Source organism: Nipponia nippon, unplaced genomic scaffold (genome assembly GCF_047370975.1).
Source record: "Nipponia nippon isolate SJK-2023a ecotype South Korea unplaced genomic scaffold, ASM4737097v1 scaffold_14, whole genome shotgun sequence".
NCBI classification, from domain to species: Eukaryota; Metazoa; Chordata; class Aves; order Pelecaniformes; family Threskiornithidae; genus Nipponia; species Nipponia nippon.
This window is the reverse complement of record NW_028262330.1, coordinates 11,861,246-11,886,635: the sequence shown is the minus strand read 5'-3', so window position 1 is coordinate 11,886,635 and position 25,390 is coordinate 11,861,246. Positions and strand designations below refer to the sequence as shown.

At 47.4% G+C, this 25,390-nt stretch overlaps 1 protein-coding gene across 1 annotated transcript; it reads left to right on the top strand.

Annotated features, from left to right (window-relative positions):
- Positions 1-242: 242 nt before the first annotated feature.
- CFAP52 (cilia and flagella associated protein 52) lies at positions 243-21,986 on the top strand. Its single transcript, XM_087750584.1, has 14 exons — positions 243-316; positions 1,967-2,166; positions 2,921-3,057; positions 3,695-3,823; positions 4,853-4,952; positions 5,403-5,519; positions 12,353-12,453; positions 13,409-13,579; positions 15,443-15,591; positions 16,272-16,417; positions 18,543-18,694; positions 19,324-19,426; positions 19,596-19,707; positions 20,522-21,986. Exons 1-14 carry the CDS (start codon positions 247-249, stop codon positions 20,695-20,697), a joined length of 1,863 nt encoding a protein of 620 aa, XP_087606710.1. The 5' UTR covers positions 243-246; the 3' UTR covers positions 20,698-21,986.
- The last annotated feature ends 3,404 nt before the right edge of the window (positions 21,987-25,390 follow it).

The following is a 25,390-nucleotide window of genomic DNA, read 5'->3' as shown; positions in this document are numbered from 1 at the left end:
GCTCCCCTCAGCCCCCTCTTCCCCAGGCTGAGCACCCCCGGCTCCCCCAGGGAGGGCGCAGGGCACCGCCAGCCCCGCCGCCCCGGCCCCAGACCCCCGCAGCCGCCGGCCGGGCGCTGCCCCCCGGGGCGGAGCCGCCTGAGGGCCGGGGGAGGCCGCCCGACAGCGCCCCCTGCCGGCCGGGGCGCGGGGCAGGGCCCGGCGCGCAGGCGCGGTTGCCATGGCGGCGCGTCCGCGCGCGGGGCGATGGCGGCGGCGGCGGCGGCGGTGGGGAGGGTGGGCGAGCTGGAGCTGCGGGCGGCCATCGGCTTCAACGGTAGCGCGGGGGGCCCCGTGAGGGGCAGCCGGGGGGGACGGGGCACCACAGGGGCAGCGGAGGGGTTATGGGGCACTGTGGGGGGGCAACTGAGGGGATACGGGGAGACATAGGGGGCAACGGAGAGGGGTAGGCAGCTGGGGGGTATGGGGCACCATACGGGCACCGTGGGGGAAGCTGAGAGGGTACGGGGCACCATAGAGGGCAGCTGAGGGGTTATGGGGCACTGGGGGGGGCAACTGAGGGGTATGGGGCAACACAGGGGCAGCTGGGGGGGGGGTATGGGGCACCATAGGGGCAGCTGGGGGGGTATGGGGCACTGGGGGAGGCAACTGAGGGGGTATGGGGCACTACAGGGGCAGCTCAGAAGTTATGGGGCAGTGTGGCGGGGGGCAACTGAGGGGGTATGGGGCACTGTGGGGTGATGCTGAGGGGGTATGGGGCATCAGAGGGGCCGCTGGGGGGTTTGGGGCACTGTGGGTTGCAACTGAAGGGGTATGGGGCACCATAGGGGCTGCTGGGGGGCTTGGGGCACCATAGGGGCAGCTGGGGGAAGCTGAGAGGGTATGGGGCACCACAGAGGACAGCTGAGGGGTTATGGGGCAGTGGGGGGGGGGGGGGCAACTGAGGGGGTATGAAGCAACACAGGGGCAGCTGGGGGGGGGGTATGGGGCACCATAGGGGCAGCTGGGGGGGGGGGTATGGGGCACCATAGGGGCAGTTGGGGGGTATGGGGCACTGGGGGAGGCAACTGAGGGGGTATGGGGCACTGGGGGGGGAAGCTGAGAGGCTATGGGGCACCACAGAGGGCAACTGAGGGGGTATGGGGCACTGTGGGGTGATGCTGAGGGGGTATGGGGCACCATAGGGGCAGCTGGGGGGCGTTGGGGCACTGTGGGTTGCAACTGAAGGGGTATGGGGCACCATAGGGGCAAGTGGGGAGGTATGGGTCACCGTGGGGGGCAACTGAGGGGGTACGGGGCACCGTGGGGGGGTGGGAGTGGGGTATGGGGGTAGTGTGGGGGCAGCTGTGGGGCACGGGTTGCCAGCAGGCAGGCTGAGGGGAGGGCAGGACCCTACGGGGGGCAGGTGTGGGGCAGCCATGGGTCTCGGCTGGGGCCGTGGGGTGAGCTGGGAGCAGTGGGTGTGCGGGGTCCCTCCTGCCCCCCCTCGCTGCCTCCTCGTGCTCCCCATGCCCGGCACCCTGTGCCCAGCATTCCAAGAGACAGACGCAAAGTTAAGAACAGGAAAAGTTTGACTGAATTGCAGGATTATTATTACTATATTTTCTAATTACCTAGCTTACTAGCACGAGAAGAGTTTCATTTCGAAATAAAACCCGCTCAGGTTGCACAAAATACTGTCATAAACACTCCTGTGACCCGGGGATGGGGGCTAGGCACCGGGGCTTCTCCAGCCGGCCGCCTGCTTGGGAAATTTATGGCTTTGCAGCTAATTTGAGGCAGGTCATGGCAACGCGGACTGGTGATGTGGCCTCCCTAAATCAGCAGGTGCTCCTGGAGAACCCTCCCTGCTGAGGGGCTCCGATCTCTGGGCCAGTTAAATCTCCGGGTAGCCGTAGGAAGCACAGCGCCGTCCAAAATGAGTAAAGGTGACCCTGTGTAAAACTTTCACTCCTTTCCCTTGCAGGGCATGTACCCTGTGGCCTCATCTGCCACCCTGATAAGGAGCACGTTCTGTATCCCCTGGGATGTACTGTAGTTATTCAAGACCTGGGCAGTAAGAAACAGACTTTCTTGCATGGCCACACCAATAATGTCTCCTGCGTCGCCGTATCCAGGAACGGGGTGTACGTTGCTTCTGGACAAGTCACTTTCTTGGGCTTCAAGGTGGATAACGCTCTAATTTTAACCATGTAATATTGACCAAAGACATTGGAGTTAGCTTGCCAGCGGTGGGAACACCTTTCATTTATTTTTTCTTTTGTTAGAAAACAAATGCCTACAGTGGGAAGACATTGCAGAGAATGGGAAATTGTGGCTTAGTCCATTGCTGGGTGTGCCTGTATGTTTTTGTAAAGTATTAAGCAGTCTCCCTAGGATTGAGTTAACTAGATTGAGGGATTTCTTAGTTCCGGTCCTTTTTATCCGGTGTTGTGGGCATGTGGCAGCCTAAAGCTCATTAGACATTAATTAATAAACGGTGTTATATTTAAAGTGAGACCTGAGTTCCAGAGCTGCTTAGGACTTTCAAAAGCCCTTGACAGGTACCCACCTGCATTTTTAGACCTCTAAAGTTCTTTATGGTTTAATTTTTGCCTATTTGAAAAGACCCTGAGATGCCTGGAAGGAATCAAGTATTAGCGTTTTCAGTATTGTAAAATCTAAAAGTCAAATACTCAGTGTCTCAGGGTAAATTTTGGTTCTGAAATGAAGCAGAGCTACTCAGCCGGTAAGCGGGAATAATGCTTCTTACAGCACCTAATCTGAAGCGTATTTGTGTCAGTGGAGCCCTGGGCTGGATAGAAGCTAACCTTCAGCTGGGCTGCTTCTAACAATGTTCCTGCCAGAGAAAGTTGTTCTGTCTAATCCCGCGTCTTAGGTTTAATGCTCCGGCTTTGACCCCTTCCGCTTTGCACCTCAGGCAGACATCATTCTGTGGGATTTCCAGAGGAAGGAGTTACTTTCTCGGCTGTCGCTGCATAAGGGTAAAGTTGAAGGACTAGCGTTTTCTCCAAACAGCCTTTATCTCGTGTCACTGGGAGGCCAGGACGATGGCAGGTAACAATTTCTGCTTCTCGGCACAAGATTTCTGACAAGTTGTAGGGCACCGAAGAGTGCTCTTAGGGAGTACTCGCTCCTCCCTCCTCCGGCAGTCCGACTCTTTCCCCTGTTGACGTCTCTCCTCGATGGTCCAGCTCTGTCCGATGGGAAGCCGGGGCGTTACTGCAGGCAGAGCGCAGGGAATGGGGAAGCAGCTGAGGGAGAAGATGAGGGGAGCAGCTAATTCTTCAGTGGTGTCATTGCCCAGAAACCTCAGGGAGCCTGCGGAGTTAGCTGGTTAGCTGAAGTATAAATTTCACTGAGGGCTTGCTTTGGCACACAGACAAGTAAGAGTCGAATAAAAAGTTATTTAAAATCAGACTCTATGAGTGGCCTAAGATAGGATCTTGCTCGGCAGAAGGAATCTGACAAATACACATACCCTTGCTTCAGGAGCAGGGGATGTAAACTGCAATTCCTCACATTTGCGATAAGGTTTTTCTTGGGTAAAATCTCTACAAAGTTACTTTTATCGTGCATCCTGGTGGGAACAGACTGCAGGAAAATAGCTTTTGTCTTGCTTTTGTTTTTTAGTAATTTGGTTTTCAGTAATGTCAAAAAGCAAAGCTATTTAAAGTCCCTCCTTCTCCTGCAGTGTGGTTGTGTGGCACGTTGGGAAGAGAGAGGCTGTCTGCGGGAGCCCTGCCTCGGCACGCAGCGCGGGGAGCGCGACCGTCGTGGTGTGCTCCAGCTGCAGAGACGAGATGTTTGTTACTGCTGGAAAGTAAGCTTTTATTTAGATGAAAGAAATGAGGGAAAGAACCCGTGGACCTATTTCCTTTTACAAAGAGTCTTGACTTAAATACAAGGAAACTTAAGCAACTGTGTGCTGGTGTTTTTTCTTTTTGCTCAGAATGGGCCCACGAATATCCATCAGCTTGTCCCTTTAAGGCATTCCTGCGTGTTCTACACATAACAATATGCTTTCAAAGCAGCACACAGGGACCCGCATGCGTCATTTCTGTTCCTGATAGCAGGATTTTGTACTCAGCATTCCCCATGCAGTGTTTAAAATATTTAGTTGCCAGTGTTTACACAAGAAAAGCAGTCAATGAGTGGCTCTGAACAATGGTTAATTAATGTAGAGACAATGATATCTTGCAGGTCATTGGATCATCTCCTATCCTCACCAGATCTGATGTACAGTTGGTCTCTGGCTTGTAACAAAAGCTCGTACAAAAAGTCACGTTTTGCATGGATTTGCGACAGCCCCCATATATCTAGCCTGACATTGAAACGTGTTGAGGACCTGCGCCTCCCTTTATATCAGGGAAGGCTTTGGATGCTCTTGGCTGCAATTGCACTTATGAGTGCTGGTCTTTGCAATTTTAGCACTTTGTTAAATGTAAGGGTGACTGTGTGTAAAGATTTTATATTGGCTCCTATGTTGTCCATTAAATTGTGCTAGAAAATAGTTGAAAGTGTCCTATACCGTTCGTTTCCTATTCTAGGAACTAGGATTTGCAGTGTCTCTTTGGGAAGTGAAGTGTCAAGGTTGTTACATACTCCTCCGTAATCCTCGTATATGTTTTTGCTGAACCTTTAAGATTTTTGATTTACCCAAAAAAGTCACCGTAAGACACAGCGGAAAAGACAGAGACTTACTTCTGGCCTCTCTGATATTGTTCTTTTCCTCCTTATTAAAATTTCAGAATAATGTAATCTTGTAAAGGCTTTTTAATACTTCTAGTAGTGAAAAAACTTGGATGTTTCTGCATATATGGATTTGATCCCACTATATTCGTTCTTATAGTGGGACCATTCGAGTATGGGAATTGGATCTGGCAAATAGGAAAATCCAACCGACTGAATGCCAGACAGGGCAACTGAGAAGAGTGATCACATGTGGTAAGGTAAGTCTCAGCCAAAATGATTTGGCTAAACTAAGAAACTCTCTACAGACTAGAGAAAAACCACGAGCTTTTATAGTAATGCTGGAAATGCCAATTACAACTGCATGATGGCAGTGAAGTTACTAAGTGTTGGCTCATGGCAGATGGTCTCCCACCGTTTCTTTATCCTGGGAAAGAGTGTTTTGAATGCTTCTGAGGAGAAGCAGCGTGTATTTTAATCGCAGGCTCTAGCACCCAGAGAATTCCACCTTTGCTTCAAAATATTATCTAGATTTGGTTAGAAAATGTCTTGCATTCAGCAGTGTTATGGATCTTTGAGTGTGACAGGATGAAAACATTGGCTGTATCCTCTCGGATTATATCTTGGCAATACACTGAAATAAAGCTGTTTGTGCAGGCTTGGGACAAGTGTCTCAGTACCATCATCTCTTTTTTTATGCTTTCCTATAGATGGCAGATGATGATAATTATTTTTATGTTGGCACATCGAGTGGTGATGTCCTGAAAGTGAATACAAACAACAAGCTGATGACTGACTATGGGCCCCAGAAGGAGAAGTTCAGCTCGGTGAGTAGCAGCTCTGTGACTTGAATTTTTTCCTTCTCCTCCTCTTTGTTAGTAACTGAAAGTAGGGCAACCTCCCAGAGAACCATTACAAAGTTGATTCACAGACTAACCCTTGTTCTGTGCTGTTAGTTCTTTGTGTCTCAGTCTTCATCCTGAAGTCGGAGGCCGTTAGCCCAGCTTTGTTCCCTTTCATTTGGCCCAGAATTTGGGTTTTACCTGAATCTCATGTGTCATCCCACAAACTCTCTTTTATAATAAATCTGGTAAAAGTCATAAAAAGTGAAAAACAATCATAAAAATGGAGTAGTTCCTGAGTTGGTTTTTTTTTAGGAAGATACTAGCTGGAGTGAGACAGGACATTCCTGGGAAGACTGGTAGAAGTGCTTATTTGAGAGGCTTTCCCACACTTACTGCTTTAAGATCCTATATTCAGATCTTACAGATTTGGTAAGCTGCCTGGGCTGAAGTTTTCCAAGACTGTTTGCCACAGGAGGAGTATTGTGGAAAAACTTCAAAACACTACAACTGCTCTTAAAAAACCCCCAGCCCCCTGGGCTTTTGTTTGCTCCCCATACCATTCCTCCCCCTTCCCTTCAGGAGGCTGTCTTTTTGAAATTCTGATTCTGCCACTGAGGAGGCAGAGGTCTAACTGAAAAAGGTAGTACAGATAATATAATTAAAGAGTTTATTATAATGCATATGCACAACTGGGACAAAACAAGGTCGCACAGGGTACGTTGATTCTGTTGCTTTTTAACTTCTGAATGGTTGACTTCCTAACCCCAAAGTTCTTCTAACATAGCTTTTTTTGTCTATAACTGGGACTCATGGGTCTTGGTATGAGTATCCTCAGACAGGAGTATCTCCCGAATAAGGAGCTTTTGGCCTTTCATTGTACAAGAATTCTGCATGCAGGGCGCCGTAATGATCAACAGTCAGCACCAGCTAGTACACTTGTGCTTGATTTCTCTTTATTTGCTGCTATAAAAGACTTCTTGTAGCTTCTCGGTTTATACCCAGTGGAGAGAGTGATACCTAAGGAATTGAAACACTTGCCTGAAAAATGTTCTTGCATAAGGTTGAATGTATTTTGCGATTCTATTAGCAACCGCGAAAATCAGTGAGCAGCAGGGGAAGCAAAGCAGATGGAAGTACCGAGTGAACCGTTAGGGATGCCATGGGAAGCTGTCCGACAAAGCAGCAGATCTTGTTTGAAAGCAAACACAAGACTAACAAGAACTGTAAGAAAAATTCAGCAGTCAACCCCAGCAAAAAAGCTACTCTGGACTTGTTTCTCTAAACCTCCTGAAGTTTGCTTGTACCGACACATGTGCATACAAACCGTATACGTGCCCATTCAAGATGTCGCATTTCTTGCGTTACAAATGCAGGCCCATATCTCTGGGATAACCTGGAGCCACTGAATTCTTTGAAATATATTTCAATGTTTATCTGTTCCAGAAGGCTGGAGAAGTTATTACTCGTTTTTCCCACTGGCACTGTAGGAATGTACATAATTTAATTCTGTGTACATAGTAAGTGACAAGAATGTACGTATTTTGTTTTCCTGGTGATAAGTTTGCTGCAGGTGCCTCCTCCTGTGGGTACACCTGTACTGTCTGCTGTTAAGCTAGTCCTCCAGCAGCCATCCCGCAGGGTTTTGCATCCACACAGGACCCGTGTCCTGCCTGATCTCTGCTGCCTCTTACGCCAAGGTCTTGAGGACTGAATATCACCTCCTCTTTTAAATGCTTGCGTGCTTTGAGTCCTTCTGCATCTAGCAGTACCGTACCTTGCCTGGAGTACCTGGCTGAAGCCACACAAGGTCCTGAACTCCCTTGCTTTCAGGGGTGAGGGAAAGGTGCCGAATGCATTTGAAACAAAACTTCACCAAAAATATACTTCTGAGACCATTGCTAAGGAAGCGATCAAATAGGGTCATTAGCAGGATGCCGTGCAATTTGGGGGTTGAAAGAGGGCCTAGGGCCTCTTAGGAAAAGCAGAGGCTCAAAGCCAGACCACGGTCCAATCCATGCTGTGAGGGGTTTTATCATAAGGCAAATCCATAGGAACCACAGTTTGCGGCAAAGACCTTTGGAGCATCGTGAGCTTCAGCTGACATTGCTTCTGCTAGTGAAAAGCTGAAGAAAAACAGGACCTTTGGCTACGCAAGAGACGGACAAGGTGCTAGGGAGAAGAGAAGATGCAGAAGTGGATCTGGTCAGAGCTGCCTGCCGGCGCTGTGGGTCAGACCTGAGCTGGTAGGCATTCATCTGGCTTAAACTTTTATTAGTGTGATGTCATGGCAGCTACTTAAGATCTACCACCGGTCATTTTGGGAGAAGGGAGAGAAAAGGAGGCATTCACACTGGGTGAAAATAACAAGTAGTCCTTCCAACCTCCTGTCTGCTTAAAACAGACATTTCTGTTCAAAGACAGGCTTTTCCGTCAGACACGTGCTCGACCCTATCGCCCCTTCTCCTCTTGCTTTCCTTCTCTGTGCTCTCTCCCCTCACTCTTACCAGTGCAGTTTCCATACGCCCGAAACGGGAAACCCATCAGGGCAAACCTGTGTTGTTGCAGTCAGTGGGAAGGGGCTGGTACGTTTTTATCTCCAGCTACTGTTAGATCCACTTTCATACTTCCCAGTTCTCCCCTCCTAGCTCCGTGCTGTGATTCCCTTTCCACCCACCCATCGCACACCTCTGCATACAAATAATACCTCGTCACTAGACTGTCAACAAGTCTCTGCTGAACACACGGCTCATCTAATGTTTTATGGCAGAAATTCCCAATTGTAGCATAGCCTTCAATGCCAGAAGAGGTATTTTGCAGATGTTTTTTCAAGTCAAAAACACAGCATTTATCAAAACAAAAGTATTTGCATCCTTGTTTCTACATGACTTAGTACATCATATTGCTAACCCTAGGAGAAGTGTTGATTTTTATTTTCCCCCTTGCAGAGCTGTGTGTATTTCACAAGACATCTGTTGTATCTTTCTGGAAAATGTACCGTGTCTTAGTACTTGTAACAAAAATTCTCACCTCTCTAGCTGTCCAAAGCAAAGCTGTCGGGTAGCTCGTTTCAGAAGTGAGCCGTGCTCTTTCAGGGTAGGCAAGACTGCTCCGAAGCATGGCTTTTGGCATTCCTAACCCGGCATTTCCCCCGCTCCCTGGCAGGGAGGTTGTCCGCACAGCCTCCAGTGGTGGACCTCTCCCGGCCTCCCTCCCTGTGGAACCGTTTTCATCACTTCACGGCAATTCTATCTATCTGAAAAGATGTGTATTCGTGCCTGAACGTCATCCTGGGTCTCTGAAAGCCTTGTTCACCCGTCACCGGGGAATTGTGAGCCACTGGCATACCATGAAACTCTGCACCTGGAATCCACAGCCGCCCCGCGACGACTCTATCTTTAAAGAAAGAGTTTAGATACTGCTTGGGTGAGGAGAAAATATTTATTGAAAATAAGTTTGGTCAACCTTAAAGGAACTTTGCCTTGAGATATATAAGAATGTGTTTATTATATAGACATGATCTGAAGATTCCTTTGTTTCTGTTTTGAAGAGGAGTGGCAGAACAGTTCACAGGTATGATGAAGCAACTTGTTTTCCATCTACATGGAATTAAGTGCATTTCTGTAACGTCTATAAATACTGGAATAAACAGCAAAACCACAGTCTTGAGGAGCTGTAAGGCACCCGTTCAGATGCAAAGTGGCATGTACAATTGCAAATGCATTTTCAGAAATAGTTGGAGTGACTTGCATTGTAAAAAAAAAATAAATAAAAATTAAAGGAGCTGCACTGGAAGAGTTCATAGAGCGCTCAGGAACTTTGCAAGAGATCAGAATGGGACAAAGAGCAAGTATCCCTGCAGGGAAGGGAATGGGCAGGCTGGATTTTTGCTGGTATTTTTATTTATAACCATACTTGAAAGCAGTGGTTTCTTTTTGTAAGAAGTAAATAATGAATGGTGATATTTTTAACCTCCTACATTAGGCTCTGCACTTCATCCACAAGAGGACCGGCAGTATATAAAATAGAGTATTCATCGCGTCATTAACGTGAACTACTTGCTCAGTGAGTAACAAGTGCAACTTGTAAAGCTGTCTGTTTACTCGTGGTGATTCAGAGAACAGACTGGACAAGAAAGAAGCACAAGTGTCCAGTTAAGGTTGAAATCAAACTCTGATGATTTTTAGAGCCTGCCAATGAATCCTGGCCACTTTAAGGGTTTTTTTTCCTGTCTTAATAACACCTGCTTCCCTCTCAAATTGAAGAACTGAAGAGAGCACCTTGGAAAAATCAAAGCGGTCCCGGCAGTGCTGCAAAAAGTTTAATTTATTAGCAAGTAGCAGGGAGCTGTAATCAGATAAACTACGTAGTTGTAGGTTTGATTTCTAAGGCTGCCACCTGCCATAACGCTAAACCCAAAGGGCATTTGAGGTGGAAGGCTTTTACAGGGAAAACTGCAAAACGGTAGATCAAAAGACAGCTGATGGGCCTGCAATAACAGGGGACTCGCAAAATGCTGCCAACACCTTGCAGGAAAGTTTTTAAAACATTGTTCAGAAACAGTTCTGCTTGTGGATCATATTTCTAATTAAAAAGGATTCCTTTGTTCTCGTGCTTTTGCTAAGAATATTTGCATGAAACCTGGCTTTCTGCCTGGTAGTGTTGTGATAGTATGGCATCAAATCCTCTCTGGAGGTTGTGTTTTTCACAGTGAACAGTCCTGACATTACAGGAGTCTCTGAATATGCTACTGGTGGAGACAGACTGATGAAGAAACCCAGTGCGAATAAATTACAAATCAGGAACATTTTTTTCCTTTTTTTTTCCTGCAATCCATATTTATTTGATCCTGAAGTTAAATCGTCCTTAAGCTGCTGCGTAGGTAGGTGCAAGGCTGCCTGGAATGCCAGTGCTGGAACGCACAGTTACGTATATGGTGATTATATTTTTTTTTCCTTCAAAAAGCATAAGCAAGACTTTAAAAACAACCAGTTGCTTCTAGCTGGTTGGATAATTGAACCAAAGTAATTTTCCAAATTCATCAGACCTTGTCTGTGGCTTTTGCAACATCCTTTCCGGGTCGAAATAGCTCCAATGTCCATTTCGTTTTCTCTTCTTTCTTCGCTTTCTCTCTCTCCTTCCTTAGAGCTTCAGTCCTTTCCACACAGAAAACCAACGCTTTCCAGCTTTCATTCTTTTAAACACTCTGAAAGTGTTTAATCCTGAAAATTTACTGGGGTTAGGCCAGATGAATGCTTGAAAAGAACAGGAATGCTGGGTGGTGCTGCTTAGATGTCAAACTTTATCATAAAGTGCTAACGCCTGGATTTGTTCAAAAATCACAAGGCAAGCGCACGACAGGGATTTCTTCCTAAAGAATAAATGCAGAATTACTCTGATTTGCCTCTTGGTTATTCTTTGACAATTCACTTCTTCATGCTTTCACAACACCAAATGCTAGAGGTGGGGCTTTTTTTTTTCCCAGAAAAAACTCCACTCAACAGGAATTGTTGTTTTCACATAATGGCTCTATGAGCTCAGGCTTAATGGAAAAAAATCTTAATCTTGTGAAGGTGCTGGTACTACCCCAACAGTTGGCAGTCCTGCTTATTAACCTGGGGAGTGGCAAATGTTGCTGGAGCCTGCGTTGCCACTTCAAATGTCAAGCTCGCCAGACTCCGTACAAGTCCCGGGGAGCCGGGAGCCGTGACCAGCTGGCCCCTCTGCTTTGGGCCAGCTGACGGCGAGGAGCCTCTGCCCTCTGGGTGAGCGTGGAAGCGCCTCTCGTATGCACCTGCTTCGTGACAGAGCTGAGGTTTCAGTCCGAGTTTTGACGGCATAAAGCTCCTTTATTTCCTTTTTTGTTTTCTCTTTCCATTTCGCTCAGGTGTATGTTCCCCCAAGCCAGGAGGGATGTTTTTCTGAGTAAGCGTATGAGGATTTAACCCCACAGAAGTCATTTCACCCCTCTTGCGGCCTATCTTGGAGTCTCTCGGAGATTTTTCAAGAATTAATCTGTTGTCTTGTGTACGGAAGAGTAATATTACTTCACAGGTAGCAGAACTGAAGCAGAGACTGACTTTTCTTATACTTGAAATTTTGTGGCAAGGCTGAGGGCTGGTTTTGTTTATTTGTTCATTTGTTGATTTTGTTGTTGTTGTTTTTTCACTGTAGCCTGGTACTTCATCCACCGAAAAGCACTTCTCCTTTTTCTAACGGCTGACCTCCTGTTGATCTACTCATCTTAGTAAACAGCACAGCCCCGTGTTGATGGTGGGCCGACTGATTTCCAAAGCTTTTCTGTACCAAATGTGTTTTATTACTAATAGGCGGGAGATGGGATTGCATCTTTCAGACGGGGCGAGAGGCCTGGGACGCAGAGAATCTCTCCTAAAAGGAGCTGTAGGAAAGGCTGCTTAGGCTGGGTTTTATCCCCTGTTGCTTTCACGTCTGACAGATGAAGGAACAGCGGAGGCACTGGTACAAAATGTGTGTATTGCTTGCAGGAATGAGGTAAGGGGATGTAGGCTCGTACGTGGTCCCAGCTGCTCTGAAGGATCCATGATGATGCTGCTTGCTTGCTCCTCATACTGTATTAGTTCATATATACCTGCAATTCATAGCTCTTTTCTCCCTCCTCCCTCTAGAGTCACTCTTTAGCCTCGGTCAGCCGAAGAACACTGCTAAAGCCGTATACGAGTGGCGTGAGCACTGCCGTCGGGAGCATGATGGAGACTCCGTTGTGCTATTCAGCGTGGCTGCAGCAACAGAGAGGCTCTGCTTCCATCCAAGTGTGTTTTAATCCTGTTTTCTCCTAGGGAGTCACAGCTTTGCTTTTGCTGAAGACGGGCGATTTAATAGTCGGCACCGGAGGAGGGATTGTAGCTCTCTGTAAAGGCTCAAACTACAAAGTAATGAAGTGAGTTTGTAGATGGGAGAATCAGGAGGGTGGAGGTGACAATTCCCCCAAAGGGTCACAGTATAAGAACCAATCATTTCTACATAAAAGCATAATCCAGTTTTTCAGTCCTGCAGACAAAACAGACAGTATGGTTCCAGCATAATGAGGTTGAAGCAGACTGAAAATTACTGCATGCATTTGCACAGAAGTGAATTGCCCTACTCATCGTTCGTTTTAAACGGCGACTGTTTACTTTCAGGCCTTAGGAGTCAGATCCTCAATTGATGCATAGTGAGACAGGTTTGTTGAAATCAGTGAAATTATGCTTATTTGCACCAGCTGAGAAAGAGATTTGCCATCTAAAAAAGGGTTTGTTGGAGGACATGGGATTGTAAAGGAGGGCTCCGCTAATTTTATAGGCAAGTGTCTGGCAGTGCTGGAGTACACGCAAGGCTTTTTTCTGCATACAAAATAGAAAGTTGCAGGCGTCATTTCCCCATATGCAATTTGAAAATGGGGCTCGCACCTATTCATTTTGCGTTGTTTGAATAGCCAACTTAAGCATACAGTTCTGCAAGCTTAGCTTTGTACAATTAAAACTGTTCCCAGGAGATCTAAACTGTCTGGAAATATTCTTGAATATGGGATATTTAAGTGCACTTGAGCAAGAATATCAACAAAGATGCTGTTACCTTAGGCCCTGGTCCAGAAAACAAAGTCTCCAAAGCACTGCCTTTGCAAGCCCTGGCAGAGTAGCAGGTGGGACAGGCAAGATCATCTGAAATATTAACATGTGACTGGGAATGAAATGTTAGTCCTGACCATGTTCTTGCATATTGATATCCCAGCCTCGTACGGAGCTTTTTGGGGAAGCAGGGAAAGTCAAGACTCTATAAATCCAGGGGAAAAAGGAAGCTGGAAAATAAATACCTCGGGGTCAATGTCAGGCCAAACCTCTGCTTTCTCTTAACAGGAAAATTCAAGTTCAAGGCGCTGTCACTTCCCTGACATGTAGAGGTCAGGGCCACCACTTCTTTGTAGGGACAAATGAGTGCCAGATTTATCGAATCAACTACACGGCGTTTAAAGAGGAGCTGATTGCTGCCTGTCACAACGAAGCTGTCCACGACATTGTTTTTCCTTTGTGAGTATAACTGGCTGGGATGCTTTTGGCTGGAGAAGAGGTTTGAGTAAGCTGCCAGTAAGGTCAGGATATCTATGTAAACGCCTTTTAACCAACAGGAACCCAAAGCCCGTTGACGTCCTTACGGGACGATTCATACAGGCAGTGCTGTCACCCACCAGCGAAATGCAAGGGTGACGGCGAGCGGCTGCTTGAAAGCAGAAGGCAGCAGTTCAGTTTGAGAATTGGAAAAATCATCGATTTACAGAAAGAATTCTAAATAAAAAGACTAGAATTATTCATGGTTGGGGAACGGCAGCGACGGCAACCTCCCCCTTTTCTCCTAGGGTTGGTGCTATGAGACTCGGGCCTCGTAGTCTGCCCGCAGTGTGAATTCCGAGTCAGCTTTTGTGTCCCGTGCTGCAGCGAGAGCTGGTAGAGGCGTCTGCTTTCCTACCCCCCTGCAACATCAGCTGAAACCCGACTAACGGAGCTGTTCAAAGAGGCTTTCTGGGTCTCAGCCTCACCTATGATTTCATGTTTGACAATATGGTATGCTATATTAAATTCTAGGCTTGTGACAAGAGATGCTGGGTATACTGGTGTGTCCTCTGTCTGCTTTTGTCTTGTGAACAGACAGCAAATGTTCCCTTTTCCTGAATAGTAGGGTCATGGCACTTCATTAAAAAAAAAAAACCACAATGGATTGGTTGTTTCCTCTCCAAATAGAGAATGGGAGTTTGATCCCAATGAAAGTTTTTATTTTTGGCACGTTGTTATTGCATCGCTTCTTGACATGGCACAAAGGATCACATCTTATCAAGGTACAGCACAGCGCACAATGCAAGATGCCCTCCTCCCTGCTTGTCACCAGCCTGAAAAATCCCCATCCTTCTGATTTAATGAGTAAATCGTTTGGAGCTTCAGGGTAATCTGATGCTAACACACCTGACGGGCGCATCTGTGTCACAGAGGTATCTGGATGAGCTGGATTTAGTGATGACTGTAAGGACTACAGGACTACATCCTTGCATCTATGCTTAAATTTCTTATCTGTTAACTGCTCAGGAACAGAGCATATCACTGATGGGGAAATACAGGCTTAATTTCCCTGTTCTGGCTTATTTCAGAATACTTCAATTGCTGACGTTATCCTGCTTTATAAAGCACCTGCGCAGGCCTGGCTTGAAAGGGGCCACATTTTTGTTGTGCCAGTTTTCTCTGTCCTGCTTCATCTTTCCGGGCGTTGATGGTGATGTTGAACAAAAGCTTGTGGTACCTTTCTACATTTCACTTTCTATCGTATCCCTAGGATGTGCGGTTTAGAGCTTATTTCAAAGCATTCAGTCCCATAGCTTTTGAAATGCTGCAGGTCTTTTTTTATTCAAACGTGTAACAAGTATATTACGAACAGGCTTTTGCCATCGTTTCTATTGCCTTCAGCAATGTTGAATAGGAATCATCCAGTAAGCAAGATAAAAAATGACATCTTTACAATATGAGGCTGCTGTTAGTCCCTGATGTTAAATCTGGGCAGCCAGCACCTCTACACCCACTTTTGTGTCTATTATATACAGCACGTGAAGTTGTTTAGAGATTGGATATGGGAAAGAAATGTCACAACTTCACGCGAAGTGGAAAGAATTCTCTTAGTTTCACTTTAATTTAACTGTTTCTTAAAATAAATCTTTGAATAGAAACCAAACCAGGGGAATTCTGGCTGAGAAAGGTGATGCTATGAAAAAAGCCTTTGTCTTAACCATGGTGATCCCTGTTGGGAAGGTTACAGTTGCACGTTGGAAACAGCTAAGCTTTGCAGGACGAGTTAAGGCCTGACAATGAAAGACGTGTTTTCTGTGTGCCTCTCCTCTCTGAATTCTCCAGGGGAACCTCCGACTTGTTTGCTACCTGCTCCAAAAACGATATCCGGGTGTGGCACACTCCAGAAAACAGGGAGCTCCTACGAATCGTCATCCCCAACATGACCTGCCATGCCGTAGAGTTTATGAGGGATGGCAAGAGCATCATTTCAGGTAACGATCAGTCCAGACCCATGGTTGGGTCCCGTCTTTAAGTGTTGCCAACTTTCATAACCATCAGTATGTTGGAATGAAGAGAGGTTTAAATTGGGAATGTGTTTCAGTTCAGTTCATTGCTTGACCCAAAGGCCTCTTGCTTGCAGCTGATCCGATGAACTTGGCTCGTGGCCCCCAGCGTCCTGGTGCTGTAGTTACAGTCTCCGTGGAAGGCAAGGTTCTGAGACCTCGCTTTGGCTGTGAATTCCAGCAATTCAGAACTCAGATCAGTCTTATTCAAAAGACCTAATTCTAAATATTAACCTTTTTGTATGCAACAGATTAACCTGTGATGTGTGTAGACCACCTTTTGCATAAACCCCGCTACCCATCGCCGTATGCAGATTGCTTACACAGGACCTACTGCAGTCCTAGAGAAGCAATGCAGTCCCCTCATTGCTACCAAACCAATTTGGCCATAGCCAGAACCAAAAAGGTTTATTTCAATAGTTTATTTGGGGCTATAGCTCTCTGGGGTCATCTATAGTACAGTGGTTTTCACGTGTGTACTGGTGATCTAACAGGCTGGCCTTATAAAGGAACTTAATAAAAAACCAGGTTAATTTGGAAAGGAAAGAGAGACAATAATATGAGGAAAGTCTGTGCACCCAGGTAATCTGTTTCTTTTTATTCATCAGGTTGGAATGATGGGAAAATCCGTGCCTTCATGCCAGAGACTGGACGGCTAATGTACGTGATTAACCATGCCCATAGCTTGGGAGTGACGGCAATTGCTGCTACAAGCGACTGTAAACGCATCATTAGTGGAGGAGGTGAAGGGCAGGTAATTTTCGCTGAAAAACCTGGAGCAGCTCTGTGCTCTCATCACAGGGCCTGCGAATTGTCTGTGACTGCTTAGTCAGAAAGTCAGCTATTCTTAGCTTTCACTTGAGCAAAGGACCGAGTTTGAAAATATTAGCCTTTGATACATGCAAATCTCTTGCTCTCAGAGGGCATAATGTAAAACAATGCCCTGATTTCTTCTGGCATGGCAGTCTTGGAAATCCTTCCAATGCAGAATATGCTCTTAATCCTTTTTGTTCATTTGTCTCTCCCCTACATTTGGCTTATCTGCATTAGTCGTTGTTTGCAAGCCTTCGTCTAACGGTGCTCTAGCACGGATTTTCTTTCTGTCGTTGCGTTGGAAGTCTTAGTCCAAATGGACCTATATGAATCCATTTAATATTGCTATAGCGTCTATGGGGTAACTTCCTGATTTTCTGGGATGGTACCATCTGGTTTAGGTGATGGTGTTAATAAGGGACTCTAATAATAACGCAGTTTCTAATACAATCATGGAAACATTCCAATACAAATAACAATAAAACGGAGAAAACGTGTTGTAGGCATCATACCTGTGCAGTTCGACAATTTTTTTCCAGCCATACAAAACAAACGCCATGTACTTTGGCTGCTCCATGCGCTTCATATAGTTGTGGCCCTTTTTGGTCTGTAAGAGTGACACTCCTCTCCTAATGTTTAAATAATTTAAACACAGGGGGTTTATTTATATGAAAAATAAATAATTAGACTCGGAAGGCGCACGTTCAGTTTCGTGCCTTGCTTTGGACTGCCTCTCTGCGGTCTGGCAAGCGCTCAGAACCCGACATTTAATTGTGCGTGGATCCTGACTGTGATTTACCCGCTCTGTGCTTGGTTTGCGTACCCTGATCTCAAGCGCTCAGTGTGCTGTGCTGGAGATGGCACGGCAAGTCTTGAAGAGTGAGGAATTGAACTTAGGTTTTCCAAATCTCCGGCTAATGTCCTAACCACTGAACCATCTTTCTGAATCATTCTGCACCACAGCTCTCCTGTAGAGCAGTAATGGCAGCACTGCCCTGTCTCGCTGCGTTAGAGATGATGAGCCACTTCAATCCTCCACTGATAAAAGAGCAGCTAAGTACCTTGGGTGATTAGGGCTAGGGGATGCAGAAGACAGAGGACGTAGATTCTGTATCAACACACAGAGAATGGCACGGGCTCTGGTGAGTTCATCTCTGAATTGAAAAAGACAGCTGAGACAGAATTAAAGCTAAGGGTTGGTTAAGTAGAAATGAGAACGGCAGGGGAGCGCTTGCAGTATTCATTCGGAACACAAAAAAAGGTGTTCTGAAATGCTAATGGTTCTGTCAAAATCAGTCATCTGAAAGCTCTGACTTTCGGGGTTGCTTAAGGGATCTGGATGCTCTGATCATTTAGCAACTGGGAATTGGACATCCAGGTCCCATAGGTAACTCGGCATCAGACTGGAAAACGTGCAAGGTCAGCGTGCTCTGCTTTTGATGGCAGTGTCTAAATTTCTAAATTTGCACTAGGATTTGACCTTAGCAGAATGTAAAAGCGAATAGATATCATGAAGTTTGGCACTAGTGGGACAATAAACGCAAGGTGTGAAGGATCAGATCCTCAAAGCAGAAAGATTTTTGCTGTTACCACCACTGGGAAAAGAGGTGCCTTCAGGCACATATTTCACATCAAAGATTTAAAGAGATGTTTTGTATTTACTTACTGGCATTATATGTAGCACAAACAGCAGGTAGCTTTTTCATATTCCATTTCAGAAGCCTTGCTCTTTGATCTTTAAAGCACCATTGGACATATATCATGGACTAGGTGCTTTTTCCCGGTCGAGAGATGAATAAACTGAAGCATGGGAGAGTGGGAACTTGGCAAAAACAAGGTCTGGGGTTAATGGTCAGGAATCCCTGAACCACGTGGATTACACTCTTGAGAACTCAGTTCGGTTTTGTGAGTCAGCTGCATGAATAACACACAGGAAAATAGAGACGGTCCGTCGAGATCGAGTTGCTGTATGTGTTATAAGAAGAGTTCAGGAAAGCCGTAGGCGCCCTCCTGAGCTCAGTCCGGACCAGGTGGTACCAGAGCAGATGTTTGTTGCTCATTTTCAGGTGCGGGTCTGGGAGATCGGTGAGAGGACCCACAAACTGGGGGAGGTTCTGAAGGAGCACGTATCTGCCGTGTCCTGCATTAAGATTAAGAAGAACGACCGAGAGTGTGTCACAGCCAGCCTCGACGGAACGTGCATCATCTGGGATATTGGGTAAGGAGACAGATAAGTGTTGCGAGGCGCTCGAAGTGCTGGTAATGTCTCTGTTGGGTCACTGTGCCCGATGGGGGACACCACATAGTGAGGAGGAGGGGACAGAGAGCATTAGGAAATCAAAATAACTAGAAAGAACACTCAAGTCAGGGAATGTAGAACCTCCAATGCTAGAAACTTTTCAGAAATGTTCAGACAAACATTCGTCACGAGTCATTTACTTGTATTGGATCCTGCTTGGCCAAGGCGGGGAGCAGGCGATTTCCTAAGTTTCCCACTAGCTCTGGTTTCCAGCACTGTCTGACTCTTGTAGAGCTATTGCAGATCTGCAGATGTTCTGCATTGTGGTAAGGATAAGGAATTTTTTGTGCAGTGAATAGCACCTAAAAAGCATTCCGGATTAAAAAACTTTATTTCATATGACAGCAGATCAAAAGTCTTAAGAGGCAGCTGTGATGGGGAACAGAACTGATGACCCTGATAGGCTTCATGAAGCCCTGAACTCAGACCAACACCTGAAAATATCCAAGTAGAAAGCGAGCTCTGATGTATAGCACAGACGTAGTTCAGGCAGTCGAAGTTCATTTTTTGACCCTATTGCTCTATCCTGTTTCGGGGGTGTTTTGCAGGCGTTTTGTAAGAAACCAAATGATTCTAGCCAACACGTTGTTCAAATGTGTGTGTTACCACCCTGAAGAGCACCAGATAATCACCAGTGGAACAGACAGAAGGGTAAGCAGCACTGCAGGAAGGCTGTTTGCAGTAATTCTGAAACACGAAGTCTGGCGCTTGTGACATGATGAAACTCCTGGACCTCCATGGAAGGTTGTATTACAGGGCAGTGCTGAAATCTGTGTGCTGTTCGTGCACACCTGAGCCTCCTCTCTGCTCTGCTCTCTAGATTGGGTACTGGGAAGTGTTCGATGGCTCTGCAATCAGAGAAGTGGAAGGGTCTGCATCGGGTTCCATCAATGGCATGGACATCACGTCAGATGGGGCATACTTTGTCACAGGTGAGTGGGTGGATGAAACTAGAAAAGAGGAGGTCGTATTAAGAGCGGGAAAAGGAAGGCAATGAACCAAGGACCTCAGTAAAGAAAGAAAAAACTAAAAGGAGGGGTCAGCTAAAGGGAGAAAATAAAATGAGTCACTGAAGAAAAATACTTAGAAAAAGGCTGTGGTTCAGACTTGGAAGATCAGATATAATGTAAAGGTGAAGACAGGGTTCAAATGTCTCCAAGGCAAGAATACAGGGCTTCACCTTGCCCTGCTCCTCGTTCAGCTCTGTGGTGTTCCCCGTGCACTTGAATGATTTGTTCAAGTGCCCTGCTCCAGCAGCCTGGCAGTCTCTGTGGGTTTGTAAGCGGGAATGACTCCAGGCTCCATCCAGCCTCAGGCTCACACGTTCCCCACCGCCGTGACATCTCTTCTGGGAGCCTAGCACTAGCATAGACGAGCCGTGGTATCGTGTAGAACAGCTATAGTTAAAACCCACAGATTTGATGTCAGCACCAGTTCTTTTAGATTAACCTCTTAAACAAATGCTGGTTAAGAGCCTTTCGAAGGGTCTCTGTATTATCAGTCCCGATTGCTGCCCATAGCTCACTGTGATCTGCCGGTGCAGGTCCTGAGCGCTCTACTGGACACGGACTCTCTACTTCAGTTGAAAAGAAGTAGTTTTTGCCATAATGCCCAAGACAACGTATCCCTAAATCAAATGTATTCCTAAATCAAATGAATGCCTAAGTATTCCCCTGCCTGTGATCTGGGAACAAAAAGCAGCAGAACTCTGTGTAATCGTTTGTTCTTCCCTCGTGCCCAACGCAGGTGGTGATGACCATCTGGTGAAACTCTGGGACTATAACGAGGGTGCGGTGACTCACGTTGGAGTGGGCCACAGCGGCAACATCGCCCGTCTCAAGATCTGCCCTGGGAACAAGTACATCGTGAGCGTGAGTGCAGACGGTGCCATCCTGCTCTGGACATACCCAGACTTGCACTAGCCGCTGGCACGGGAGCTGCTAGGCTGCTACTTCCTCGGCCAGGCCTAGCGATCCTTTTCTCTTACTGCTGAAGTTGTTTTAAAGCCTTTATACTATTAGAGGAGATGCTATTTTTATACTCCCTGGTATGCATTTACCAGGGCCTTCAGATATCCTTTCTAGCAGTGAATAAATAGGTCTGATTTTTTTTCAGGGTGGCTAAGAATTTGCTGTTCCTTTCAGATTGGTGTGAAAGGATTCATCACTTCTGAAAATCATCTTGGCTGTTGTTATAACACTTGCATGTTGTTACTGCCACCTTTCCTGGCAGTCTCCTAGCGTAGTTTTACTTGTCTGTCTGCTCATTTGTGGGCTCTCGCTTGCTTCCACGTGGTCTCTCTTTCTCTTCCCTACCCCCTTCTGTCCCTGCCTTTAATGAATAACTTGTTGTGTAAATTCAGTCTTCTGTGTTCATTTTAATTTGTCTGCTCCCGATTAAGGAAAAAGCCCTCAGCTCCAACTCAGGCGTTTTAACTGGGAAGCTCTTTGGAGTCAACCTTTTAAATCACTGTTCTCAAAGGAGTACAAGGACGTCGAGGCTTCTTCATTTGCGGTGTCCAATTTAAAACTCTCTTCAGGGGCCTGGTTTTCAAGAGTGAGAGTGCAGTCATTTCTGAAAAGGCCTGGATGTTTCCAGCTAGACACGCTCAAATTCCTGGGCATTGGCCTAATTTTTCAAACGGGCTCCAAATTTGCATGAAATATGTATTTAGTCTGAGAATGAGTACCCGGTATCATATCTAGTATTAAAACCAACAGCTCTCAAGATACTGTTTGTTTAAAGATGAGTGTAGGCAGACAGCCTGTGAAGTGATGCAAGCGAAGTAAATATTTCTTTCGCAGGCATTGAAGGCCTGTGGGAATTCTGTCATAAATTAAAACGGTAGCAAAATGTTGCATTCCTTAATGTTAGGGCTTGCAGATGTTTTAGTTAACTAAGATAAGGATTTAAAAGCAGTGTCAGCTAGATACTGTCATACCTGTATTGATATATAGATATATATTGAGATACATATATCGATGTATCGATATATAGATATATATTGAGATAAATATACATCGATGTATCGATATATATATAGAGAGAGATATATATCGATGTATTGATATATAGATACATATTGAGATAAATATACATCGATGTATCGATATATAGATATATATTGAGATAAATATACATCGATGTATCGATATATATAGAGAGAGAGATATATATCGATGTATCGATATATTGAGATATATATAGCTGTTCTGGTAGGCAATGGGGGATAGGAATTTAAAGGTATGATTGCTTATTATTCTTTATATGCCATTAAAAATGTTTACTGCTCATAACACAATAAGGGTGGATCCTTTTGGACTGGCTCAGAGGGTATCTGTGCGCCCGTGTTGTCCACCGCTACGCAAGTCGTATTCCTTCTGGATGAAATCTCTCTGCTCTTACTAATGGAGTCTTTAGCAAAGGAATTAAGTCATTCCTTCCCCTTTTTCTTTGGAGTCAAGACCTGATGCTACGCAGCGATAAACACTCCAGCAGGTTCTACAAGCTCTGCAGCAATGCTCGCTGTGGTTTGGAAGGCAGGATCAAACCGCTGGAATGTGGGACGGACAGGCAAAACATTTCTGCTTGTGCTAGGAGAATGCAAACAGAAGCGGAGGCTGGGAGAGCTCACCAGGCAGTCCCCAAGTCCCGCGTCACTGCCAGCTCCCCGTGCTCTCCGAGGTGCGGGGTTTTCCGATGCAGATAACTGTCCGGCAGAGTCCCACGTCAGCAAAGCAATTCCGTTCCCATCGGATCACACCAAACCTGTCATTACAGGTGGGAGGAGAATCCAAGTACCCACCGGGGAGCCAAAGTCCTGTTCTGGTGTGGCTGTTCCTGGGGTGTAAAGCCCAAAGCCCTGCACACCCCTCCTGCACTAGCTGGTTCTTCGCGGCTCGGAGGCAGCAAAGCGAGGCCTGGCCGCTGTCACCCACTGACTCTGTGGAAGACAGGAGTGGGCAGGCTGAGAGTAAGGGCTGGTAAACCACACTTTGTTTGTTACAGCCAGCCAGCAGGCTCAGGCCCTGTGTCTGTCACCTTACAGAGCTGAAAACTGAGAGCACAGATTCTTTGGAGAAGTCCTGTCCTGCCCATCTTTCTTTTTCAGTGTGAAGCAGCGTCACTTTATTGAAACCAGCCCAAATTTTAGGCACGAACACTGGCTGAATTCACTTGCTGCGGCATAGCCAGCCGATGCAGGTCGCTGCCCAGGGTGGTGCTCGGTACACTGTAGCAGCAGCACGGCATCTCCCCTCCTACGGCACGGCGTGCACCCTCTGCTCCGTTAGACCCCCCCGGTGTCCGTGCATGGAGCTGTGCCATCATATCCTTGTGCTGCAGGGGCAGATGATTTGGGCTGCTGCCCCACATACTGTAGAGAAAATGGAGGCGATAACCACATAGGCTGTGACTGCAAGTAGCTGTGTGACCTTTCAGTCTGTTGGTGCGTTTGGAATAGACGGGCCCCCGTGGCTGGGCCAGGCGCTGGCAAGCTCGTCTGCTTTCCGAGCAGCGCTGAGCTACGCGGCAGCTTGGCAGCACCGGTTCCCCCAGCACAACCTTCCCCCTCCCAGCAATCTCGCACGAGCGCCAAGAGCCGTGCACGCTCCTCGCCAGCACGGCCGGGGTCCCCAGGGAGCCCCAGGAGCTTTACAAATGGGTGTGACCTACATGAATAACGCCGAGAAGCAGACATGCAGAGCGACCTGGGCTGCTCTTCCGCCAGAACTCAGGCTGTGTTTGGAAAACATGAACTACAGTCACAAATTTCTCCATGATGCGCTTGCCTGACGGCAGGCATGTTGTATTTTACAGCATGAATGTATTCATTACGCTATCATTAGTCATGAAGAACAGCCCGATTAATAATGGAGATCTATCATACTCGTGCACAGTCAGCCATAACGACCGTGCCCTTGCCATAAAGCGCTGGGGAGTTTCAGTGCCCCCCTCTTCGCTGAGGCAAAGGGAGCTGACGTCGCTCCAGTCGTACCAGCAAAAGCAAAGCGGTGTCCCTGGCAGAAGGCGTTTGCGTACCCGCCGCGTACGCTCCTGACGTCCCTGCCCCTATAGCTGGCTGCTCGTCGGGAGGAGGAGCAGCCGGGGCAGGGCAGGAACGCATGGCACCGCCGTTGCACCAAGCTCCCTTACGCTGTCTTGATCGACTCCAGTGATGTTGAAGTGGAGTTAAATTCTGGTCTCTGCGGGGCTGGGGGAGCGGATGAAGGGAACGTCAGTGAAAATCAGGCATGTAGTGGGGTTTGGAAATGGCTTTATAATCCTTATGGTTAGGGGGGAAAAAAGAAAGTTATGGTAAGCAGACTTCAGTGATGTCTGACTCTTGGTGAAAGCAGTCATCGGCTTTATGGCATTGGGCCATGAGATGGGAGCCCCAGGTTTCCAGCTGTACCATCGATTCACGGCACAATGCTGGGATCAGAGCCCCTTACCACCGGGAATTTGGCTTCCAGCCCCCTGATGCCATTCCCCTGCTGTGAGCTGCTTTCTCCTGGGCTCGGGCCACGGACACCGCTGACGTACAGCCCTGCAGAAAGGCTTCTATCGCCCTCCGTGCCTTCCTGTCCTCAGCACGAAAGCTTCATAGTAAGGTTTTTTAACACATTAGCATCCGAAGTTAATTTTTTTTGCTGTTGATTTGCACATCCCTCAGCACCTTGGGGCGTCTGCTTGTGTGGGAATGAGTACCCCGGTGCTCGTCCCGGCGGGTGCCCGAACGCACGGCTGGGCCGGGAGAGGGGGAGCCCAGCCCCGGGCTCAACGTGGGCAACAAGTCCTGGGGAATTCAGCTTACCCAGACCTTGCCGAGAAAGGTCACGGCACGGACATCTTGCTGGAGATTGCAGGGCCAAGCCATCGCAGTGCCACAGCTCTAAATACCGGGATTTTGGGCAAAGGTTAGCAGGAGACACCCCTCGATCTGTTGGCGACGAGCGAAGCATCTCCGCCCGCTCCGGGGCTTTGACCACTGCGCTGTGCTATTTCCTATCAGTCTGGGCTTTGCAGGTCCTTTAAGGGCTTGGTCCTGAGCATCCTGACCACTTCCCCCAGTCACCCGGGCTTTCCTCTCTGCCAGGTAGCGGGGCAGTGATAGCGTTCGGCTCGGCTCTCCTCCGGCGGCTTCCAGAGCAGCCGGGCTAGGAGCTGAAGGCTGGCAGAGCCCGAGGCAGTGCGGTGCTTGCCAAACCTCCAGAGAAGGCGCTCCTGTTCTGGGGCGTCTCGGCATCTCTGGTCAGCCAGGCCGTGGATCTGCTGGGAGACCTGTGAGGAATTCCGGTGGCGCCTGGCCACAAGCAATTGCTTTATGGAGATCCTTGCTGAGCGCCATGTCCGTACCCTGCCCCGTGCAGGGCGCTGGGGTCCCGGGATGTACGGACTCCCCTGGGAAAGGGGGAAACTTCCCATCCTTCCTCACAAACGTACCTCCCCTGGCATCCTGCGGGATTTGTGCTGGTGCTCCCTGGTCTGCCCTGTCCCCTGCAGCCATGCTACGCGCTAGAGGGGCGAGATGAGCAGAGGGGTCCTGCCTCCCAGCACCAAACTGGTGCTTTCCCAGTCCCCCAGCCAAAAACGAGGTTCCTGGTTGAGCAAATA

Coding starts and splice junctions, on each gene's coding strand:
- CFAP52 (XM_087750584.1), top strand. CDS start 247: ATGGCGGCGGCGGCGGCGGCGGTGGGGAGGGTGGGCGAGCTGGAGCTG. Junction 317..1,966: donor GGCGGCCATCGGCTTCAACG/GTAGCGCGGGGG, acceptor TTTCCCTTGCAG/GGCATGTACCCTGTGGCCTC. Junction 4,953..5,402: donor GAGTGATCACATGTGGTAAG/GTAAGTCTCAGC, acceptor GCTTTCCTATAG/ATGGCAGATGATGATAATTA.